General features: G+C 44.3%; 1 protein-coding gene across 1 annotated transcript in view; it reads right to left on the bottom strand.

Moving 5' to 3' along the window:
- Positions 1-18088, bottom strand: part of LOC122942505 (oocyte zinc finger protein XlCOF22-like) — a 35861-nt gene that overhangs the window by 17178 nt on the left and 595 nt on the right. The window contains exon 4 of the mRNA XM_044300170.1: positions 17129-17231. Within this exon, the coding sequence (XP_044156105.1) occupies positions 17129-17231 (103 nt within the window). The remainder of the gene's footprint in view (positions 1-17128; positions 17232-18088) is intronic.

The raw sequence follows: 18088 nt of genomic DNA, 5'->3' as shown, positions 1-18088 counted from the left end.
ACGCTCCAGCACTGATATAACCTCCAGAGACATTACATCATATGTGACCGATATCGGCCGCTCCTCTTATAACGCTCCAGCACGGATATAACCTCCAGAGACATTACATCATATGTGACCGATATCGGCCGCTCCTCTTATAATGCTCAGCAGTGATATAACCTCCAGAGACATTACATCATATGTGACCGATATCGGCCGCTCCTCTTATAACGCTCCAGCACTGATATAACCTCCAGAGACATTAAATCCTATGTGACTGATATCGGCCGCTCCTCTTATAATGCTCAGCAGTGATATAACCTCCAGAGACATTACATCCTATGTGACTGATATCAGCCGCTCCTCTTATAATGCTCAGCAGTGATATAACCTCCAGAGACATTACATCCTATGTGACTGATAGCCGCTCCTCTTATAACGCTCCAGCACTGATATAACCTCCAGAGACATTACATCATATGTGACCGATATCGGCCGCTCCTCTTATAATGCTCAGCAGTGATATAACCTCCAGAGACATTACATCCTATGTGACTGATAGCCGCTCCTCTTATAATGCTCAGCACTGATATAACCTCCAGAGACATTACATCCTATGTGACTGATATCAGCCGCTCCTCTTATAACGCTCCAACACTGATATAACCTCCAGAGACATTACATCACATGTGACCGATATCGGCCGCTCCTCTTATAACGCTCCAACACTGATATAACCTCCAGAGACATTACATCACATGTGACCGATATCAGCCGCTCCTCTTATAACGCTCCAGCACTGATATAACCTCCAGAGACATTACATCACATGTGACCGATATCAGCCGCTCCTCTTATAACGCTCCAGCACTGATATAACCGCCAGAGACATTACATCATATGTGACTGATATCAGCCGCTCCTCTTATAACGCTCCAGCACTGATATAACCTCCAGAGACATTACATCATATGTGACTGATATCAGCCGCTCCTCTTATAATGCTCCAGTACTAATATAACCGCCAGAGACATTACATCACATGTGACCGATATCGGCCGCTCCTCTTATAACGCTCCAGCACTGATAAAACCTCTAGAGACATTACATCCTATGTGACTGATATCAGCAGCTCCTCTTATAACGCTCCAGCACTGATATAACCGCCAGAGACATTACATCCTATGTGACTGATATCAGCCGCTCCTCTTATAACGCTCCAGTACTGATATAACCTCCAGAGACATTACATCCTATGTGACTGATAGCCGCTCCTCTTATAACGCTCCAGTACTAATATAACCGCCAGAGACATTACATCACATGTGACTGATATCATCTGCTCCTCTTATAACGCTCCAGCACTGATATAACCGCCAGAGACATTACATCACATGTGACCGATATCAGCCGCTCCTCTTATAACGCTCCAGCACTGATATAACCTCCAGAGACATTACATCATATGTGACCGATATCGGCCGCTCCTCTTATAATGCTCCAGAGCTGATATAACCTCCAGAGACATTACATCATATGTGACCGATATCAGCCGCTCCTCTTATAATGCTCAGCACTGATATAACCTCCAGAGACATTACATCATATGTGACTGATATTGGCCACTCCTCTTATAATGCTCAGCACTGATATAACCTCCAGAGACATTACATCACATGTGACCGATATCGGCCGCTCCTCTTATAACGCTCCAGCACTGATAAAACCTCCAGAGACATTACATCATATGTGACCGATATCGGCCGCTCCTCATATAATGCTCCAGTACTGATATAACCTCCAGAGACATTACATCCTATGTGGCCGATATTGGCCACTCCTCTTATAATGCTCCAGAGCTGATATAACCTCCAGAGACATTATATCATATGTGACCGATATCGGCCGCTCCTCTTATAACGCTCCAGCACTGATATAACCTCCAGAGACATTACATCCTATGTGGCCGATATTGGCCACTCCTCTTATAATGCTCCAGTGCTGATATAACCTCCAGAGACATTACATCATATGTGACCGATATCGGCCGCTCCTCATATAATGCTCCAGTACTGATATAACCTCCAGAGACATTACATCATATGTGACCGATATCGGCCGCTCCTCTTATAATGCTCCAGAGCTGATATAACCTCCAGAGACATTACATCATGTGTGACCGATATCAGCCGCTCCTCTTATAATGCTCAGCACTGATATAACCTCCAGAGACATTACATCATATGTGACTGATATCGGCCGCTCCTCTTATAATGCTCAGCACTGATATAACCTCCAGAGACATTACATCACATGTGACCGATATCGGCCGCTCCTCTTATAACGCTCCAGCACTGATAAAACCTCCAGAGACATTACATCATATGTGACCGATATCGGCCGCTCCTCATATAATGCTCCAGTACTGATATAACCTCCAGAGACATTACATCCTATGTGGCCGATATTGGCCACTCCTCTTATAATGCTCCAGAGCTGATATAACCTCCAGAGACATTATATCATATGTGACCGATATCGGCCGCTCCTCTTATAACGCTCCAGCACTGATATAACCTCCAGAGACATTACATCCTATGTGGCCGATATTGGCCACTCCTCTTATAATGCTCCAGTGCTGATATAACCTCCAGAGACATTACATCATATGTGACCGATATCGGCCGCTCCTCATATAACGCTCCAGTGCTCATATCACCTCCAGAGACATTACATCCTATGTGACTGATAGCCGCTCCTCTTATAACGCTCCAGTACTGATATAACCTCCAGAGACATTACATCCTATGTGACCGATATCGGCCGCTCCTCTTATAACGCTCCAGCACGGATATAACCTCCAGAGACATTATATCATATGTGGCCGATATCAGCCGCTCCTCTTATAATGCTCAGCACTGATATAACCTCCAGAGACATTACATCCTATGTGACCGATATCAGCCGCTCCTCTTATAACGCTCCAGCACTGATATAACCTCCAGAGACATTACATCCTATGTGGCCGATATTGGCCACTCCTCTTATAATGCTCAGCAGTGATATAACCTCCAGAGACATTACATCCTATGTGACTGATATCAGCCACTCCTCTTATAACACTCCAGCACTGATATAACCTCCAGAGACATTACATCCTATGTGACTGATATAAGCCGCTCCTCTTATAACGCTCCAGTACTGATATCACCTCCAGAGATATTACATTACATGTGACTGATATCAGCCGCTCCTCTTATAACGCTCCAGCACTGATATAACCTCCAGAGACATTACATCATATGTGACCGATATCGGCCGCTCCTCTTATAATGCTCAGCACTGATATAGCCTCCAGAGACATTACATCATATGTGACCGATATCGGCCGTTCCTCTTATAACGCTCCAGCACGGATATAACCTCCAGAGACATTATATCATATGTGGCCGATATCGGCCGCTCCTCTTATAATGCTCAGCACTGATATAACCTCCAGAGACATTATATCATATGTGGCCGATATTGGCCACTCCTCTTATAACGCTCCAGCACTGATATAACCTCCAGACACATTACATCATATGTGACCGATATCGGCCGCTCCTCTTATAATGCTCAGCACTGATATAACCTCCAGAGACATTACATTACATGTGACCGATATCGTCCGCTCCTCTTATAACGCTCCAGCACTGATATCACCTCCAGACACATTACATCATATGTGACCGATATCGGCCGCTCCTCTTATAACGCTCAGCAGTGATATAACCTCCAGAGACATTACATCCTATGTGACTGATAGCCGCTCCTCTTATAATGCTCAGCACTGATATAACCTCCAGAGACATTACATCCTATGTGACCGATATCGGCCGCTCCTCTTATAACGCTCCAGCACGGATATAACCTCCAGACACATTACATTACATGTGACCGATATCGTCCGCTCCTCTTATAACGCTCCAGCACTGATATCACCTCCAGACACATTACATCATATGTGACCAATATCGGCCGCTCCTCTTATAATGCTCCAGCACTGATATAACCTCCAGAGACATTACATCATATGTGACTGATATCAGCCGCTCCTCTTATAATGCTCAGCACTGATATAACCTCCAGAGACATTACATCATATGTGACCGATATCGGCCGCTCCTCTTATAACGCTCCAGACTGATATAACTTTCAGAGACATTACATCCTATGTGACTGATATCAGCCGCTCCTCTTATAACGCTCCAGCACGGATATAACCTCCAGAGACATTACATCATATGTGGCCGATATCGGCCGCTCCTCTTATAATGCTCAGCACTGATATAACCTCCAGAGACATTATATCATATGTGGCCGATATTGGCCACTCCTCTTATAACGCTCCAGCACTGATATAACCTCCAGACACATTACATCATATGTGACCGATATCGTCCGCTCCTCTTATAACGCTCCAGCACTGATATCACCTCCAGACACATTACATCATATGTGACCAATATCGGCCGCTCCTCTTATAATGCTCCAGCACTGATATAACCTCCAGAGACATTACATCATATGTGACTGATATCAGCCGCTCCTCTTATAATGCTCAGCACTGATATAACCTCCAGAGACATTACATCATATGTGACTGATATCAGCCGCTCCTCTTATAATGCTCAGCACTAATATAACCTCCAGAGACATTACATCCTATGTGACTGATATTGGCCACTCCTCTTATAACGCTCCAACACTGATATAACCTCCAGAGACATTACATCCTATGTGACCGATATCGGCCGCTCCTCTTATAACGCTCCAGCACTGATATAACCTCCAGAGACATTACATCCTATGTGGCCGATATTGGCCACTCCTCTTATAATGCTCAGCAGTGATATAACCTCCAGAGACATTACATCCTATGTGACTGATATCAGCCACTCCTCTTATAACACTCCAGTGCTGATATAACCTCCAGAGACATTACATCATATGTGACTGATATAAGCCGCTCCTCTTATAACGCTCCAGCACTGATATAACCTCCAGACACATTACATTACATGTGACCGATATCGGCCGCTCCTCTTATAACGCTCCAGTACTGATATAACCTCCAGAGACATTACATCCTATGTGACTGATATAAGCCGCTCCTCTTATAACGCTCCAGTACTGATATCACCTCCAGAGATATTACATTACATGTGACTGATATCAGCCGCTCCTCTTATAACGCTCCAGTACTGATATAACCTCCAGAGACATTACATCATATGTGACCGATATCGGCCGCTCCTCTTATAATGCTCAGCACTGATATAGCCTCCAGAGACATTACATCATATGTGACCGATATCGGCCGTTCCTCTTATAACGCTCCAGCACGGATATAACCTCCAGAGACATTATATCATATGTGGCCGATATCGGCCGCTCCTCTTATAATGCTCAGCACTGATATAACCTCCAGAGACATTATATCATATGTGGCCGATATTGGCCACTCCTCTTATAACGCTCCAGCACTGATATAACCTCCAGACACATTACATCATATGTGACCGATATCGGCCGCTCCTCTTATAATGCTCAGCACTGATATAACCTCCAGAGACATTACATTACATGTGACCGATATCGTCCGCTCCTCTTATAACGCTCCAGCACTGATATCACCTCCAGACACATTACATCATATGTGACCGATATCGGCCGCTCCTCTTATAATGCTCAGCACTGATATAACCTCCAGAGACATTACATTACATGTGACCGATATCGTCCGCTCCTCTTATAACGCTCCAGCACTGATATCACCTCCAGAGACATTACATCACATGTGACCGATATCGGCCGCTCCTCTTATAACGCTCCAGCACTGATATAACCTCCAGACACATTACATTACATGTGACCGATATCGGCCGCTCCTCTTATAACGCTCCAGTACTGATATAACCTCCAGAGACATTACATCCTATGTGACTGATATAAGCCGCTCCTCTTATAACGCTCCAGTACTGATATCACCTCCAGAGATATTACATTACATGTGACTGATATCAGCCGCTCCTCTTATAACGCTCCAGCACTGATATAACCTCCAGAGACATTACATCATATGTGACCGATATCGGCCGCTCCTCTTATAATGCTCAGCACTGATATAGCCTCCAGAGACATTACATCATATGTGACCGATATCGGCCGCTCCTCTTATAACGCTCCAGTACTGATATAACCTCCAGAGACATTACATCATATGTGGCCGATATCGGCCGCTCCTCTTATAACGCTCCAGCACGGATATAACCTCCAGAGACATTACATCATATGTGGCCGATATCGGCCGCTCCTCTTATAATGCTCAGCACTGATATAACCTCCAGAGACATTATATCATATGTGGCCGATATTGGCCACTCCTCTTATAACGCTCCAGCACTGATATAACCTCCAGACACATTACATCATATGTGACCGATATCGTCCGCTCCTCTTATAACGCTCCAGCACTGATATCACCTCCAGACACATTACATCATATGTGACCAATATCGGCCGCTCCTCTTATAATGCTCCAGCACTGATATAACCTCCAGAGACATTACATCATATGTGACTGATATCAGCCGCTCCTCTTATAATGCTCAGCACTAATATAACCTCCAGAGACATTACATCCTATGTGACTGATATTGGCCACTCCTCTTATAACGCTCCAACACTGATATAACCTCCAGAGACATTACATCATATGTGACTGATATCGGCCGCTCCTCTTATAACGCTCCAGCACTGATATCACCTCCAGAGACATTACATCCTATGTGACTGATATCAGCCTCTCCTCTTATAATGCTCAGCACTGATATAACCTCCAGAGACATTACATCCTATGTGACTGATATCGGCCGCTCCTCTTATAACGCTCCAGTACTGATATAACCTCCAGAGACATTATATCATATGTGACCGATATCAGCCGCTCCTCTTATAACGCTCCAGCACTGATATAACCTCCAGAGACATTACATCCTATGTGACCGATATCAGCCGCTCCTCTTATAATGCTCCAGCACTGATATCACCTCCAGAGACATTATATCATATGTGACTGATATCAGCCTCTCCTCTTATAACGCTCCAGCACTGATATAACCTCCAGAGACATTACATCACATGTGACCGATATCAGCCGCTCCTCTTATAACGCTCCAGCACTGATATAACCTCCAGAGACATTACATCACATGTGACCGATATCAGCCGCTCCTCTTATAACGCTCCAGCACTGATATAACCTCCAGAGACATTACATCACATGTGACCGATATCAGCCGCTCCTCTTATAACGCTCCAGCACTGATATAACCTCCAGAGACATTACATCATAGGTGACCGATATCGGCCGCTCCTCATATAATGCTCCAGTACTGATATAACCTCCAGAGACATTACATCATATGTGGCCGATATCAGCCGCTCCTCTTATAATGCTCAGCAGTGATATAACCTCCAGAGACATTACATCCTATGTGACCGATATCGGCCGCTCCTCTTATAACGCTCCAGCACTGATATAACCTCCAGACACATTACATTACATGTGACCGATATCGGCCGCTCCTCTTATAACGCTCCAGTACTGATATAACCTCCAGAGACATTACATCCTATGTGACTGATATAAGCCGCTCCTCTTATAACGCTCCAGTACTGATATCACCTCCAGAGATATTACATTACATGTGACTGATATCAGCCGCTCCTCTTATAACGCTCCAGCACTGATATAACCTCCAGAGACATTACATCATATGTGACCGATATCGGCCGCTCCTCTTATAATGCTCAGCACTGATATAGCCTCCAGAGACATTACATCATATGTGACCGATATCGGCCGCTCCTCTTATAACGCTCCAGCACGGATATAACCTCCAGAGACATTACATCATATGTGGCCGATATCGGCCGCTCCTCTTATAATGCTCAGCACTGATATAACCTCCAGAGACATTACATCCTATGTGACTGATAGCCGCTCCTCTTATAATGCTCAGCACTGATATAACCTCCAGAGACATTACATCCTATGTGACCGATATCGGCCGCTCCTCTTATAACGCTCCAGCACTGATATAACCTCCAGACACATTACATTACATGTGACCGATATCGGCCGCTCCTCTTATAACGCTCCAGTACTGATATAACCTCCAGAGACATTACATCCTATGTGACTGATATAAGCCGCTCCTCTTATAACGCTCCAGTACTGATATCACCTCCAGAGATATTACATTACATGTGACTGATATCAGCCGCTCCTCTTATAACGCTCCAGCACTGATATAAACTCCAGAGACATTACATCCTATGTGACTGATATCAGCCGCTCCTCTTATAACGCTCCAGCACTGATATAACCTCCAGAGACATTACATCATATGTGACCGATATCGGCCGCTCCTCTTATAATGCTCAGCACTGATATAGCCTCCAGAGACATTACATCATATGTGACCGATATCGGCCGCTCCTCTTATAACGCTCCAGCACGGATATAACCTCCAGAGACATTACATCATATGTGGCCGATATCGGCCGCTCCTCTTATAATGCTCAGCACTGATATAACCTCCAGAGACATTATATCATATGTGGCCGATATCAGCCGCTCCTCTTATAATGCTCAGCACTGATATAACCTCCAGAGACATTACATCCTATGTGACCGATATCGGCCGCTCCTCTTATAACGCTCCAGCACTGATATAACCTCCAGACACATTACATTACATGTGACCGATATCGGCCGCTCCTCTTATAACGCTCCAGTACTGATATAACCTCCAGAGACATTACATCCTATGTGACTGATATAAGCCGCTCCTCTTATAACGCTCCAGTACTGATATCACCTCCAGAGATATTACATTACATGTGACTGATATCAGCCACTCCTCTTATAACGCTCCAGCACTGATATAACCTCCAGAGACATTACATCATATGTGACCGATATCGGCCGCTCCTCTTATAACGCTCCAGCACGGATATAACCTCCAGAGACATTACATCATATGTGGCCGATATCGGCCGCTCCTCTTATAATGCTCAGCACTGATATAACCTCCAGAGACATTATATCATATGTGGCCGATATTGGCCACTCCTCTTATAATGCTCAGCACTGATATAACCTCCAGAGACATTATATCATATGTGACCGATATCAGCCGCTCCTCTTATAACGCTCCAGCACTGATATAACCTCCAGAGACATTACATCCTATGTGACCGATATCAGCCGCTCCTCTTATAATGCTCCAGTACTGATATAACCTCCAGAGACATTATATCATATGTGGCCGATATTGGCCACTCCTCTTATAACGCTCCAGCACTGATATAACCTCCAGACACATTACATCATATGTGACCGATATCGTCCGCTCCTCTTATAACGCTCCAGCACTGATATCACCTCCAGACACATTACATCATATGTGACCAATATCGGCCGCTCCTCTTATAATGCTCCAGCACTGATATAACCTCCAGAGACATTACATCATATGTGACTGATATCAGCCGCTCCTCTTATAATGCTCAGCACTGATATAACCTCCAGAGACATTACATCCTATGTGACTGATATCGGCCGCTCCTCTTATAACGCTCCAGCACTGATATAACCTCCAGAGACATTACATCATATTTGACTGATATCGGCCGCTCCTCTTATAATGCTCAGCACTGATATAACCTCCAGAGACATTACATCATATGTGACAGATATCGGCCGCTCCTCTTATAATGCTCAGCACTAATATAACCTCCAGACACATTACATCCTATGTGACTGATATTGGCCACTCCTCTTATAACGCTCCAACACTGATATAACCTCCAGAGACATTACATCATATGTGACTGATATCGGCCGCTCCTCTTATAACGCTCCAGCACTGATATCACCTCCAGAGACATTACATCCTATGTGACTGATATCAGCCTCTCCTCTTATAATGCTCAGCACTGATATAACCTCTAGAGACATTACATCCTATGTGACTGATATCGGCCGCTCCTCTTATAACGCTCCAGTACTGATATAACCTCCAGAGACATTATATCATATGTGACCGATATCAGCCGCTCCTCTTATAACGCTCCAGCACTGATATAACCTCCAGAGACATTACATCATATGTGACCGATATCAGTCTCTCCTCTTATAACGCTCCAGTACTGATATAACCTCCAGAGACATTACATCCTATGTGACTGATATCGGCCGCTCCTCTTATAACGCTCCAGCACTGATATAACCTCCAGAGACATTACATCATATGTGACAGATATCGGCCGCTCCTCTTATAATGCTCAGCACTAATATAACCTCCAGAGACATTACATCCTATGTGACTGATATTGGCCGCTCCTCTTATAACGCTCCAGCACTGATATAACCTCCAGAGACATTACATCCTATGTGACTGATATCAGCCACTCCTCTTATAACGCTCCAACACTGATATAACCTCCAGAGACATTACATCATATGTGACTGATATCAGCCGCTCCTCTTATAACGCTCCAGCACTGATATAACCTCCAGAGACATTACATCACATGTGACTGATATCAGCCGCTCCTCTTATAATGCTCAGCACTGATATAACCTCCAGAGACATTACATCATATGTGACAGATATCGGCCGCTCCTCTTATAATGCTCAGCACTAATATAACCTCCAGAGACATTACATCCTATGTGACAGATATCGGCCGCTCCTCTTATAATGCTCCAGTGCTCATATCACCTCCAGAGACATTACATCCTATGTGACTGATATCGGCCGCTCCTCTTATAACGCTCCAGCACTGATATAACCTCCAGAGACATTACATCCTATGTGACTGATATCGGCCGCTCCTCTTATAACGCTCCAGCACTGATATAACCTCCAGAGACATTACATCATATGTGACCGATATCGGCCGCTCCTCTTATAACGCTCCAGCACTGATATAACCTCCAGAGACATTACATCCTATGTGACTGATATTGGCCACTCCTCTTATAACGCTCCAGCACTGATATAACCTCCAGAGACATTACATCCTATGTGACCGATATCGGCCGCTCCTCTTATAACGCTCCAGCACTGATATAACCTCCAGAGACATTACATCCTATGTGACTGATATTGGCCGCTCCTCTTATAACGCTCCAGTGCTCATATCACCTCCAGAGACATTACATCCTATGTGACTGATATCGGCCGCTCCTCTTATAACGCTCCAGCACTGATATAACCTCCAGAGACATTACATCATATGTGACCGATATCGGCCGCTCCTCTTATAACGCTCCAGCGCTGATATAACCTCCAGAGACATTACATCCTATGTGACTGATATCGGCCGCTCCTCTTATAACGCTCCAGCACTGATATAACCTCCAGAGACATTACATCATATGTGACCGATATCGGCCGCTCCTCTTATAACGCTCCAGCACTGATATAACCTCCAGAGACATTACATCCTATGTGACCGATATCGGCCGCTCCTCTTATAACGCTCCAGTACTGATATAACCTCCAGAGACATTACATCATATGTGACTGATATCAGCCGCTCCTCTTATAATGCTCAGCACTGATATAACCTCCAGAGACATTACATCATATGTGACTGATATCAGCCGCTCCTCTTATAACGCTCCAGTACTGATATCACCTCCAGAGATATTACATTACATGTGACCGATATCGGCCGCTCCTCTTATAACGCTCCAGCGCTGATATAACCTCCAGACACATTACATCCTATGTGACTGATATCAGCCGCTCCTCTTATAACGCTCCAGCACTGATATAACCTCCAGAGACATTACATCCTATGTGACTGATATCAGCCACTCCTCTTATAACGCTCCAGCGCTGATATAACCTCCAGAGACATTACATCCTATGTGACCGATATCGGCCGCTATTTCTTTATTTATTAGCAAATGGGTGTAGCAGGGGAGGAAGCAGGGGTGGGTAATGGGCAGAGTTAGGGGCCCCAATTCTGATTATTGCTATAGGGCCCAATGATTTTTATGTATGCCTCTGGCCGCTGCTGCAGCTTCTGATACTTATTGTGGCGGTAGAACCAGCAGAGAAGGCGGAAGTCTTGGACTCAGCCAGGTTGGAGTGGAGACTCCCCCATTTTGCTTTGATTGCAATTATCTAAAAGTAAGACTAACCCATCACTTTGCTTAACGCTATATGCACACGAAGGCTGTTTGTTTCCGTGTCCGTTCTGGTGTTTTTGCGGACAGGATGCGGACCCATTCATTTCAATGGGTCCGCAAAAAATATGCGTGTGCTGTCCGCATCAGTATGTCCATTCCGTAGCCCTGCAAAAAAAAAAAAAAATAGAACATGTCCTATTCTTGTCCGTTTTAGGCATTGTTACAATGGATCCGCAAAACAAATACGGTCGTGTGCATGTAGCCTGATGCTAACCATATGCTTGCCAGCACATAGGCAGCCAATTATGCAGTTTTCCATGCTCATCAGCGTGCCTGAGGACACAGTTCTTTAAGACTTCACTGCAATGGTTGGTTATGACCAACGTCATCTTCGTCATCATAAGAATGTCCATCATAACGAGCGCCAGCCTCTTTCCCTAGCTGTGCCTAGGAAAACATGTTCTCCTGCACCACTTCGTCTGTACAGGTCCCTACCAAGTACCGGATCCTAAGCAAGCTGTAAGGCTCCTTTCACACAAGCGAGTTTTCCACGCGGGTGCAATGCGTGACGTTAACGTACAGCACCCGCACTGAATCCTGACCCATTCATTTCAATGGGTCTCTGTACATGTTTTTTTTTTTCACACATCAGTTCTGCGTTGAAAATTAGTTCTGTGTTTTCACGCAGCCCTGGCCCCATAGAAGTGAATGGGGCTTCAGTGAAAAACGCATTGCGTCCACAAGCAAGTGCGGATGCAGTGCGTTTTTCACTGATGTTTGCTTGTTTGTAAACCTTCAGTTTTTTATCGCGTGCAGAAAAAACTGAATGGAATCGCAGACAAAACTGAGTGAACTTGCTTGCAAAATGGTGCGAGTTTCACTGAATGGACCCTGAACGCATCCGGACCTACTCCGTCACGCTCGTGTGAAAGAGACCTAAAGGTTGTTTCTCTTTGCTATTCCTTGTTGTATCAGGATAAGCGTTTGTTCGGATATGACTATTAGGCCCCTTTCACACGAGCGTGACGGATTGGCTCTGGGTGCGTTCAGTATGTGTATACCGGATGACAGACAGATACATAACCAACCCTACTGTCTGTCTGCTAGTATACGCATTTTTGGCAGACAAGATCAAACCCATATTGATTTTAATTAATTTTGTATTTTTATGAGGTTCTTAGGGAAAACAAGGATGGCGTTCCACTAGGAGGAGGCAGTGAAGACAGTTATGGTGCAAAGACAAATCTTCACTGCGGCTGCATGGAGGAGGAACAACAACAAAAATGTGCTGAACTCTGGTTCATATATCAGTATCAGACTAAGGCCCCTTTCACATGGGAGATTATTCCACGCGGGTGCAATGCGTTCACCCGCACTGAATCCTGAACAATTCATTTCAATGGGGCTGTGTACATGAGCGATGTTTTTAACGCATCAGTTGTGCGTTGCGTGAAAATCACAGCATGTTCTATATTCTGCGTTTTTCACACAACGCAGGCCCCATAGAAATGAATGGGTCTGCGTGAAAATGGCATTTTCAAGCATGGTTACTAGGAGATGATAGGGATGAGCAACCCCGGACCCCATTAAAGTCTATTCACTATATTATTTTCCCTTATAACATGGTTATAAAGGAAAATAATAGCATTCTTAATACAGAATGCTAAGTAAAATTTGCCTTGAGGGATTAAAAAAATATTTTAAAAAATTTACTCGCCTCATCCACTTGATCGCGCAGCCGGCATAGTCTTCTTTCTTCTTCTTTCAGGACCTGCAAAAGAATCTTTGACGTAATCGCGCTCACCACGTGGTAAGAGCGGTGACGTCAGCGCAGGTCCTGCTAGCATTATGTATTAAGAATGCTATTATTTTCGTTTATAACCATGTTAAAAGGGAAAATAATAAAATCTACAGAACACCTAACCTAAACCCAAACTTCAGTGAAGAAGTCCGGGTTCGGGTCTGGGTACCACATTTCAGTTTTTTCCCGCGTGAGTGTAATGCATTTTGCACGCACATGATAAAAAACTAATATCGCAGTCAAAACTGACTGAAATTGCGTGCTCACTCGCGCGGGTTTCTTGCAATGCACACGCGATGCATCCGGCGAAAATCCAGGATGCCCATGTGAAAGAGGCCTAAGAGGTAGCAGCATCATCCTGCTGTGACCGAGATGATGAGTGAGCCATCCAGTGCACAATGTTCTCCTCCTCAATAATGCTCTGCCACCTACTGGAAGAGAGGGAGATCTGTGGCCTGCTACTACTACTGACGACTGTGCTGCTGCTTACACAGCTACAGCCAACCTATGTTGTACCATCCCTCTGTTATTTCTACTAGAAGTTTAATGGTCAGCAGCTTGCAGTAAAGGTACAGATGGGTGTTACCAGTAGGGGTGTATCCCTACACAGTCTGACACCTGCAGAAGTGATTGGACAGAGTCGCACACACCAGTATACACCAGGGGTATACACCAGTAGCACACCAGGGGTACGTTTAATTTTGGACATTTGTAGACACGTTGCCCCTATTTCCCCTATAAAAATTCATCATTCTCCGTAGTTAATTTCATTATGAAGGATTAACCTGCATGGATTTATACTGCATAACACTATAACTGCACTTTATAATGTTGTCATATATCCTGCTAATTTGCACTGAATTTGCACAGTAAAGAGACTTTTTGGACTTTCTAGCTAATAATGAGATGCTACCACAAGGGTTGAAGAAAAGCTTTTTGGAGGGAAAAAGCCAGATGTTGTTTACCACCAAAACTCAGACAGACTGACCTTTTGAATTCCAGATGCTGCTATGTTATTATGTATGAAAACCTGTTTTTGTCAGAAAAACTGTTGAGTTATTGCCCCTGAGAATCATTGAATCTCTAAAGCAAATCTATGAAAGATGGAAGTTGTAACTTTGTATCTGTTTGTGCTGAGTTTCTCCATTCCTCCCCTCCCACTAGATGGTTCTAGTTTATCTAAAAAACAGTATATAAGGAGAGCAGTCAGAGCCCCTAATGTCTGCAGTTAGGGATCAGCGCTTAGAAGAGCCTCACACCAGACTGCATGAGCGACCTGAGATAGGAATGCTCAGTCGCAGGCCATGGGTCACCCAGATAAACAGGGAGGCTGATCAGAACCTTAGTCAGCAGCTGGACAGGGAGCAAAAGGGAAGGGTTAACTCCATCAGTGCTGCAAGTAAATTCACTGAGCACTAGTGCCAATACACATAAGGAGAGTGGGGCAACACCCACAAAGCAGAGCAGGACAGTGGTGGACATGGACTGTCAGCCTTAGGCCTCATGCACGAGGCTGTTGCCCGGGTGTGGCCGTATTATGGCCCGCAAACAGCGGGTCCGCAATATGCGGGCACCAGCCATGTGCTCCCCGCACCACGGTTGCGGACCCATTCACTTGAAAAAGAGAACATGTCAAGTTGAATGGGTCTCGATCCGTCCCCGCCACCGCAAGGGCGTTGCCAGTGCATTGGGGATCGCAAATTGTGGTCCCCAATGCACGAAACGGCCCCACGACGGCCGTGTGCATTTGGCCTAACACACTTTTCATTATTTTTGGATGTTTTGCATATAAATGATGCAAAACACTTGATGTAAATCCACAAAAAGCAAGAATTTAAGGTGAGGACCAGGCACTTTGTTTATATGGGAGTGACGGAACTGAGATTAAGAGAGACCTCAGTGTGAACTGTGTTCTAGTCGTAGTAATGACTGTGATGTTTGGGTCTGGGGTAAGGACATATCTGATGGAAGATCCTCAGGTTTTGATCTGCAGTCACAGATTGGTGACAGTAGAGCTGATGCAGTAGTATTATAGTAAGGAACGGAGTCAAGGGTCGTCACTAGGAGCTCGGTCAAAATGCAACTGGTCAAAAGGACAAGAGCATGTTCAGAAACGTGGCCAAGAATCAAAGACAGAAAATAGATTCCTGATATGCAATTCAAAAGACAAGGCAGGAGTGTGGTCAGGATGAGAATCAAATACAGTAGTCACTAGCAATACATAGGAAGGAGCAAGGAAAGGAATTTAGCTCCATCACCAGGCAGTACATGCCAGGAGGATTCCTCAGGACCATATCCTTTCTAATCATTGAGCTAAATGATTGTTTTTATATGGACCTATTTGCAATTCAGAATTTGCTAAAGGGTTAAAATCTGCTGTGGATTCAAGGGCGGAGGCAAAATGTGACATGATTTTTATAAAACAAAACTTGAGAGAGTGCAGAAGGGACATGGAATTTCCATTTTGATGAGTGTAACGCCGGGAATGACAAGCTGTGAGATTATCATAGTAGAGGAAGTAGCAGGAGTGGAGAAGATCTGCAGATGATGAAATTGTCCAGCACTCGGGTTCGGTATGTGGCACGTGGGAGGGACATAGAAGCCAGATTGAAAAAAAAAAAGTTGTTTTTAATACATTCTTTCCACTTTAAAAAAAAAAATCATTTGCAAATCATTAAAGGGCTTCTCCAAGATAGGTCATCAATACTAGATCAGTGCAGTGTCAGAGTCCCTGCACCCCGCCAATCAGCTGTCTTAAGAAGCCTCAGGGTTCACCGAAGCTCCAGTGCACGCCGTGGCCGCCTCACAGTTTACCATGCACAGCGCCGTCTATTAGATAGTGGATGTGCTTGGCATTGCAGCTCAGACCCATTCAACTGAATCAGACTGAGCTGCAGCTATATGACCGATCACCTGTAACACTATCACATTTTCATTCATATTTTATTTGAATTTTAACTGAATCTGTGAATTTAATGCTGAAAAAATGAAAGACAGAACCTAAAAATTTGACATAAAATTGTAGCATCCAGTGAAGAAGTACAATCTGGGGGTCTTCTCTGCTTTACTTACTGGTTACTACTCACCTGGGCGGTTATCTGCAGGAATGTCCTCTATGCTCTGCTCATCACCCCTCACATAGGTCTCTGTAGGATCAATATTGTTCAGATCTTCACCCGGATTCACAAGCTGTGAAAGAAATATTGTAGAAATCAGACGGTTGGAGAAGTCGTGTGGAAGGTTTTATATGACCTGAAAAGATCAGTAATTTAAATGCTGAACAAAAATTACCATAGAACAGGACTTATCTGACCCAAATATCCGCACGTCTATTTTATGAATCCAATCTGATTGCTTTGTTATTCCAAGCAGAAGTTTGCAATGCAGGGAGAGTAGCCCTTATATTCCATGCGTAACATTAAATTGTGTGTATGTATAATATTACATTGCTTGTGCACGTGTTGCCCTTACTAGCCACCCCAGGGCTGTGGGTACCCTGCATATCACAGTTTATAGTATAAAGGACAGGAGAGAACACAGGAGAGGTGAGGACTGATTATCTATCACCACTAGAACAACCTACTTATCACGGATTATAGTATAAGGACAGGGGAGAACACAGGAGAGGTGAGGACTGATTATCTATTACTACTAGAACACCCCGTTTATCACTGTCTATAGTATAAGGGATATGATATAACATAGGAGACGTGAGAACTTATTCTCTATCACCAGTAGAACACCCTGCTTGTCATTGATTATAGTATAAGGACAAAACAGATGAGAACTGATTATCAACAACAGAACTTCTTTCTCAGTTAATTGTGCTATTCTGTTTAAAATTCCCAGGCATTGCAGGTTATAGGAAAGGAGTAGCCTCTTAGATATCTATATATACATTGTAGGACAGGCAAAAGCTTAAAATCTGGCCAGAACTCAATTATGGTTGACAAGTTTTAGTATCACATGGTGCTGCTCCAAAAATTGTAGTCTAACCCTTGTGCAACTACAAAAGGTCTGCAGCAGTTCACAGAGGAGGTCAACTT

The sequence above is a fragment of the Bufo gargarizans genome, chromosome 6 (genome assembly GCF_014858855.1).
Source record: "Bufo gargarizans isolate SCDJY-AF-19 chromosome 6, ASM1485885v1, whole genome shotgun sequence".
NCBI classification, from domain to species: Eukaryota; Metazoa; Chordata; class Amphibia; order Anura; family Bufonidae; genus Bufo; species Bufo gargarizans.
Note: the sequence above shows the minus strand (reverse complement) of the source record. Positions and strands in the feature narration are given on the sequence as shown.